The following is a 7,834-nucleotide window of genomic DNA, read 5'->3' as shown; positions in this document are numbered from 1 at the left end:
TGGAGACAATGGCCAGGCTACTCTCAGGTCCTGCTTGTGGGCTGCCCAGAGGCCTCTGTTTAGGGTCGGACCTTAAGATCATCTACAGGGGCCCTTCTCCGTGAGCGCCTGCAAAAGGAAGTGAGGCAGGTGGCTACTAGGAGGAGGGCTTTCTCCGCTGTGGCACCCCGGTTGTGGAATGAGCTCCCCAGAGAGGTCCGCCTGGCACCTGCACTGTACTCCTTTCATCGCCAGCTGAAGACCTTTTTATTCTCCCAGTATTTGAACACTTAATTTTAACTTAAATTTAAATTTTACTGTTTTAACTCTGTATTTTAATTTTATATCAAATTTGCTGCGTGGTTTTTATTCTGGTTGTGCTTTTTATATTGTATTGTGTATTTGTGCTTTTAACCTGTTGGTTGTCTTACTATGATTTTAATTTTTGTGAACCGCCCAGAGAGCTTCGGCTATTGGGCGGTATAGAAATGTAATAAATAAATAAATAAATAGCCACTGTGAGAAGCAGAATGGGGGACTCCAACATGGACCGGTGTCCTTACCCAGCGGGGCTCTGCTTCTGGGACAGCAACAGCATTGGGGGGTTGTGTTGTGTTGCAGCGTTCCCCAATGAGGCACCCTCCACACATTTTGGCCTCCAACTCCCATCTGCCCCAGCCCACATGGTCAATGTTGAGTCGTAGTCCACATTTTAGAAGCTGTCAACCTAGGCATCTGGATGGCACCAGGTTTGGATGTTGTCTGGCTCCATAAAGCCAGCCACAGCCCAGGCACTCAATACCGCCTCTGGGAGGGAACAAGGGGAGGGGGGAGGCAGGGAGGGAGCATTCCTTCTGACCCCACACTGTGAACATGGGGAAGGTGGGACCCACCACAAGGACAGTTGCAGGACAGGCAGAAACCATTCCGGGAGAGCTTTCACAGCTGCAGAACAGCAGAAAGAAACATCCACATGTGCTAGTTGTTTGATCTGCATTTGGTATCCAGAGTATTTTGTTTTCTTATCTGGTTTCAGAATTTAATATTCTTCTTTTAGTTAGCATGAAAAGGGTGCTTAGCATTGAGCAGTTTCTCACAGCTGTCTGAAATCTGCCCAGACCAGAGAATTGCCCAGGAGCCCAAAAGATTTTATCTTTGATGGGGGAGGGGGTTTCTTATAATTTACTGTAATACTAAATAAATATACTATTCAAATGTGAAAATCAGGCTTTAAAATGTTGGTGAGTATTTCTTAATGTTTGCTTCACCTCTAAATCAGGCAGGGGGGGCTCTGAAGGTGGTGTCTGGGGGCTGAATCAGGGCAAAAATCCCCTGAACCTGTTTGGTTGTGAGGACTGAGAAGGAGATGTAAAATGGCTTCAGGAACAGGGTCAGGTTACTGCAGCTGAATGTGGGAGGTAGGGGTGTGTGTGTGTGTGTGTGTGTGTGTGTGGCTGCAGCCCTTTGTCCTGCTGCTTGTGCCCACTCCTGGCACTGACCAGAAAAGGCTTCCATAAGATCCCAAGCAGCAGCAGCAGCAGCAGCAGCAGCAGCAGCAGCAGCAGCAGGGAACGTGGACCAAAATGGATCCCACCCCACTGCAGCAAAGGAGAAGCGATGAAGCCCATGAAGGAAGAGACAGGATACAAGAAAGGAGCAGCGTGTGCCTGTGCCTGTGTGTGTTCTCGCACCCGCGTGTTAGGCACCACACCCTGTGTTCTGCTTCCTTACCCCCCACTCCGCCACTTGTGGGGTTGTTTGACAAATGGAGGAGGACAGAAACCATGGCAGTGACCGTCCGTCCGTCTGTCCCCCCTTCAGAAGGGGGAGGGAAGAAGGCGAGGGATTGCAAGGAGGGAGAGCAGCCGGTGATGCATGAGCACAACTGCCCTGTTCCCACCCTCCTAGTCTGGAAGTGCCCAGTTGGCACTCACTCCTCCCCCCCAGCTAAGGTGGGGGCAGATGGGATGGGGTGTCTTAGCCTGGGGGCTAAGGGGCCCCGTCTGGGGATGGGGAGCAGGGCGAGACGATGTGTCTGGATGGCGGGGGGGGCGGCGGCCAGCTAGGCACTGTGAGAGGGAGTGGCATGGGGACGAGGCCGGGAGGGAAGGCAGGCAGAAGGGCAACAGGGGTCGATCATGGAGCGAGAGACGGCGAGGAGTGAGGGGAGGGAAGCCACAGGCATCGCCTTGCCGGCGTCTTCGCCTCTCTTGCACCCGGGAGAAAGGGCGCACAGCAGGACCCAGTAGCGGAGACAAAGGGCACGAGAAACCGGGGCCCACAGTCCACTCACATGCACACGTAGGGAGCGCGGAGGACGCGAGGCGAGCAGCCCGCGTGAACACTTGGGCGAGGTGCCCACGACACGGAGCACACGCGGAGAGGCGGCACACACATCGCAGCGCACGAGAGCGCCCCCCACCACCACCACACACGCACACCCGCCGCCGCGCCCCCTGCCCTGCAGGGCACTCCCCGGGTGACACGGAGGCGGCGATGGCAAGAGGCCCATTCTCCGCCTCCCTAGCAAGGACGAGGCCTCTGGGAACAAAGCCCTCGCTCCGTCCTTGGGACGCGCGCGGACACACCCGCGCGGCCTTCGCCTGGAGGGAAGCCCCACCCAGGCTCCTGAGCGGGAACGCCTCTGTGCCCCGCTCCCCTACGCCGCGGAGGGGCCCGATCCGCCTTTCTCCTCCGCCCACCCTCCCATTCATTCACGAATCGCTCGCTCCCCTTCTTCTCCAGTCGCCCATTCACCCACTCCACTCTGCTCCATTCACTCAGCCATCCGTTCATTCATTCACTCGTTCACTCCAAGGGCTGGTTCCGTTCCGCGCAGGCGCGGGGCTCCCCTCCAATCGTGCTCGAATTTTATGAATGAACATTGACGTCAATGGAGCTCCCCACGTGGGCCTGGCTGGAAGTACAAAAGCAGCGGCCGCCCAGCCCAGCCGCTGTCCAAGGTGCTGAACGCCACGCCAGCCCAGCCCAGCCCAGCGAGCGGCGCCCGGGCGGAGACGCAGCGACAGACCGGCCAGCCGATAAAGCGGTGCGGCGGACCAGAGGCCCGCAGCCGGTAACCCCACAGGAGCAGTGCAGGGCGGGGTGGGGGAACCCTTCCCAAGACAAGGGCGGGAGAAAGCGAAGCCCCCTCCCTCCTCGCCCAGCTCGGCTGCAGCAGTAGCAGGCGGGCAGGGAGTGGGCACGACGAGCCCGCTGCTGGCGGGGCGGGAAAGAGCCCGTCGGCCGGGGCTTCCCTTCCCTAGGCAAAGGCGTTCCCGCAGAGGGACGAGCAGTGGCGTCTTACTCGGGCGGGGGTGGGGGAGGGAAACCCCGCTGCGGGAGGGAAGGGGGAAGGGGGCTGAAACGGCAGGAGGCGGGCACGGGTGTGTGGGGGGCCTTCGGGGGGGGGACCTCCGCTGCCTCGGGTCTGAAGAACCATCGCGCCCAGGAGGGCGCTCAAGGGGCCCCTTTCCTCAGAGGAGCGGGCAGCATCCGGCGTTGCCTTACCGCGCAGCTCCACAGCCGAGGCTGCGTGTTTCTCTCAGTTTGGGGTGCGGTGCCGTGGGCGGGGGGGCAGTGCCGGTGGGCTGGGCGGGTGGGTGAGAGAGGGCACACATTAATAAGGCGGAAACGGGGGTGCTGCGAAAGACCTCTTTAAATCGGGGTGGGGCCAGATTCTGTAGAGGAGCTGAAAACTAGCCCTTTGGGGGTGGGGGCGGCGCTCACGGGGGCGTCGAGGAGATGAGCTTGGCTTGTTTAACCGCGGTGACTCGGAGGAACGCGGGGGGGGGGGGGGGAGACGCATCGGACTGCCAAAGGGGGTCTTGGGGAGGAGGCGACTAAAGCTGCCAATCCTTCCCCTGCCTGTGTGGGCGGTGGGTGTGGGGACTGCAGAGAGCGGGGGGGGGGGGGTAGCAGGTACTTCGCTCCAGCTTTGGTAGGAGAAAAAGGCTCCGCTCTGCTCTGTCTTCCTTTCCAAATGACCAGTTATGCCATTGAGCTGCTGCTGGAAGATAAATGAGTGGATGGGTGGGCTGCTGGGGGGAGGACGAAGGAGGCAGGGGCTTCTTTGTTCCACAACAACTTGGGGTGGGAGGGAAGGACAGACAAAAAGATCCCATACGTTCCATTTAAACTCAGTAGCAAGGAAGAGACCCCCCCCTCCACGAAATGAGGACAGCCCGTGTGTGTGGGTTAAGCCTACACACACACACACACACACACACACACACAACTTCTCTCCCACCACAAGATTCCGATGAAAGAGCTGCCATGCATGGGCTTGGTGGAACAGACACGATAGCAACATATTAACAATAATGTTGATTTTAAATTCATCTCAAGCAAATGGCATCCCACCCCCCACACCCAAGCAGAGAATGCAAGGAGGGAGGGAGGGAGCCAGGGGCGTGAGCACACTGGAGCCAAACCGCTGGGCTTGCGCTGAACACACCTAACCCCATGGGGATGCATGAGCATGAACGGAGTCTCCTCCGGTGCCTTTCAGCATCCTCTGTCTGTCCCGTTGAGCAGCGCATGAGACGCTGAGGCAGTGTTTTCCATTGTCAGTTCCCGGGAGTGTGTGCGCATGAAAGACATTTTGCCAGCCAGGGCCATGTGCGTGGTTTGCTGGCAGGCAGCCCTGCAAGGAGAATACTATGATCCAGGAACCTGACGTGAGGCTTCACCCAGCCCCTGATGGACGTCAAACACAGCCAGCGCCATTTCACCGTGATGGTGGGAATGGCTCCGGGCAGCAACGCCTGTTGGCTGGGTCCTGGGGAGGGGGGGGGCAGGCCATGTGTGGTACAAATGAGATGTGGGCATGGAAGGGGAGGCCCTCCTGCTGCGTATATTCTGGGGTTGAGCAGAAGCTGTTCCAAGGGAAGGGCTCAGCCCCAGAGCACGTGAGGGCATAAAAAGGAGCAGGTTGCTTCTGACCTGGTCGAGAGTGCCCGCACGGGGTGCCATTCAGAGCTGCCCTAGCTCCTGAGACAAAAGGTGCCTTTCTTGCCCCCACCTTGGAGGGTTTGGGGTTGCAGGGGTGGGCTTTGGCTCCTCCGAGGTCCAGCGCGCATGTGGCTCCTTGGACCCCCAGCTCTGACATCCCTTTTTTTTGTCTCCCCACACAGCACCTCACAACGTGCGGCATGATGCTTTGGCCCCGGCACCTCCACCGAGCTGCGTGGCTCCTGTCCCTTTGCCTCCTGATGCAGGGTCATCTCCGTGTGGCAGCTGCACCCCTCTCCCTGGGGGCTGGGGAGAACACCCCCCCAGGCCAAGCTGTCCCCAAGGCTCCTAGCGTGCCTGCTAATGAGATCCAGGTCCGCTCGTTGCTAGAAACGGGCCCAGTAGCAGCAGCCCAGAAGGACAGTGGAGACTTGGACCTCTTCCAAGACGTGGACCCCAAGGCCTTGGCAACGATCCTCCTGCAAGCCCTTCAGCCAGAGGCCAAGAAGCCCAGTGGCCAGCAGCTGAGCCCCAAACCCAGCGCCAACGAGGAGCGGGTCCGGAGTGAGACCAGCAGCTCTGAGGTACAGCCAGAGAGGGAGCAGGAAGACTGGAAAGCCGGCAACGGCGCAAGCTCCCCCCACGAGGCGCAGGAGGGAGAGAGCCAACCCGAAGAGCAGACCTTCGACCTGCGGGAGATGGAGACCTTGCAGGCCCTGCTGCAGGACCTGCAGCATTACAGGCCCACGGCCAAGCGGGAGGAGCCCTCTCGGGACTCCCAGGCAGGCCCCCCGGAAAGCCCCCCAGGCGGTGATGTGCTCCAGGAGCTGGAAGAGTACGAGCACCTGAAGGCACACAGCAAGCGCAAGGCCCCCGCCTCCACCTCCACCGAGCCCTGGGCGGGGGCCCGGAAGCTGAAGCAGCAGCAGCACCTGGAGCACCAGCTCCTGCAGCGGCGCTACGAGGAGCTGGCCGAGAGCCGGAGGCAGGCCGAGGAGGCGCGCCGGGCTGCGGCAGAGGAGGAGCGCCTGGCGGACATGGCCTCGGACCTGCTCCTCCAGTACCTGCTGAAGGACGGGGGGGACGGAGAGGAGGGGCGGCAAGGCGCCAGCACCCAGGAGGAGTCCGAGGAAGAGGGCGCCAAAGGGAGCCCCCTCCTCTTTGAGGACGAGGAGAGCAACGTGGCTGAAGACAAGCGCTCCAACGAGGTGCCGGAGGAGGAAGAGGAGGAGGGAGAGGAGGACAACGACATCGACCCCAGCACCATCGACCGCTTGATCGAGCTCTCCAGCAAGCTGCACCTGCCGGCTGACGACGTCATCGACATCATCAATGACGTGGAGAAGAAGAAGAAAGAGGACCTGCCGGAGCCCAGCAGCAAGAGCCAGCCCCTGGCAGCCCCGCCCCGCCACAAGCCCAAGAAGGCCCCGCCTCGTGCTGCCCTCCCGCAAGGCCCCAGGCTCATCCCAAAGCCCTACTACCCGCCTGCCTACCAGCCCTACCACCACCTCCCAAAGCAGGACGAGGCCTCCTGGAACGAGGTCTTGAAAGGCAACGAGTATCCCGCGCCCAAGTGGTTCCGAGCCAAGCCCAGTGTCAGCAGCAGCAGCAGCAGCAGCAACCGGAGCAGCAAGGGCAAGGTCTCCAATTACATCAACCCCTGGACTTTCCATCCTCCGGTCTACCACCACTACCGCCACCTGCCTGGGCCCATGGTGCCGAGGGACGACTATTACGACGCCAGCCAGGACCGTGATGAGGTGCTGGAGAGCTACATTGAGAGTGTGCTGATGAAGCATCCCAAAGCTTTCCAGTGAACGTGGCAGCTGCCGTCTCCCCTTCTCACTCCTTTCCCCACCCAAAGAAACTTGGCCACTCACCGTGTTTCTGACATGACTTCAGGTTCTTGCATGAGTCAGGAGAACAAAGCCTCCCCACCTAGTGAAAGGCCTCCACAGAGGATGTCCAGGTGCAACCCGGTTGCCTTCTCACCATCAGGAAAGTAAAACCTCCTGCCCCCCATCCCATCCCCATCTCCTGGACCTCAGGCGGCTGCCCTCGACGCACAGTTGTTCCAAGCGACTTCCCGGGAGGAACATCCCGTCCTCAAGAAGGAGCCCTTTCTGGCTCTCAACCCACTGGCGGCAGCAGCAGCAGCAGCTGTGGGAAAGAATGCACAGCAACTGGCCTTAGTGAAAGGACGGCACGCCGGAGCACATCGTTTCAGCCTGGCCCTTCCTCCTTGCTAGGGGCAACCTCAGATACGGAAGTCAGTTGCCACGATCCTTAGAGACATCCAAGCAAAAAAGAAAAGGGAAAGCCCAATGGCCCTAGCCTCCAAGCACCCCTGTTGAAACAACCCAAGAAAGCACAGTTTGATAGGACACCCAGGGTGGCGTCTCAGAAAAGGTGAGGGGGATTAATGAGGAAATGTCCCACGTCCCCAAGTAGCTCAGGACCACCAGCGGGTGCTGAATATAAACACCCCAACAAACCCAAACCCACTTGGCCTTTCCTGACCGCATTCAAAATTACTTTTGTTTGGCCTTCTGAAGCTCAGCCGTGTGAGAAAGTATAAATCACACAGACTTCCCTGAAGAGCCTGATCCTGCAACATGAGTAGAACAGCAGCAGAACCACCTAGATTGTTGCTCTGAGCACAACAAAAGTGCCACATTGCTAGAGAGAGAAATAACCGTCCCGTTATCTGTACTTTAAAGGGCAAACAGTCCATCCAGGCTTTGGGCCAAAGAATAGTCCGGGTTGGCTGGATCACATTTAGGATCAAATGCTCCTTCGAAGCACACATCCAGATTGGGGTCCAAAGGGACAGACCAAAGAGTTAACTATTCATACTATTTCAGTGTTTATCCTGCCAAATGCTAAAGGGAAAAAGCTACAG

General features: G+C 58.9%; 1 protein-coding gene across 1 annotated transcript; it reads left to right on the top strand.

Annotated features, from left to right (window-relative positions):
- Positions 1-5,159: 5,159 nt before the first annotated feature.
- On the top strand, positions 5,160-6,989 carry VGF (VGF nerve growth factor inducible). Its single transcript, XM_063137624.1, has one exon. The coding sequence runs from the start codon at positions 5,193-5,195 to the stop codon at positions 6,747-6,749; it is 1,557 nt and encodes a 518-aa protein (XP_062993694.1). The 5' UTR covers positions 5,160-5,192; the 3' UTR covers positions 6,750-6,989.
- The last annotated feature ends 845 nt before the right edge of the window (positions 6,990-7,834 follow it).

The sequence above is a fragment of the Elgaria multicarinata genome, chromosome 11, assembly GCF_023053635.1.
Source record: "Elgaria multicarinata webbii isolate HBS135686 ecotype San Diego chromosome 11, rElgMul1.1.pri, whole genome shotgun sequence".
Taxonomy (NCBI): domain Eukaryota; kingdom Metazoa; phylum Chordata; class Lepidosauria; order Squamata; family Anguidae; genus Elgaria; species Elgaria multicarinata.
The sequence above is the reverse complement of the archived record's forward strand: the minus strand, read 5'-3'. Positions and strand labels throughout refer to the sequence as shown.

Excerpts from the sequence above, each read along its gene's own strand:
- VGF (XM_063137624.1), top strand. The coding sequence starts at position 5,193 with ATGCAGGGTCATCTCCGTGTGGCAGCTGCACCCCTCTCCCTGGGGGCT.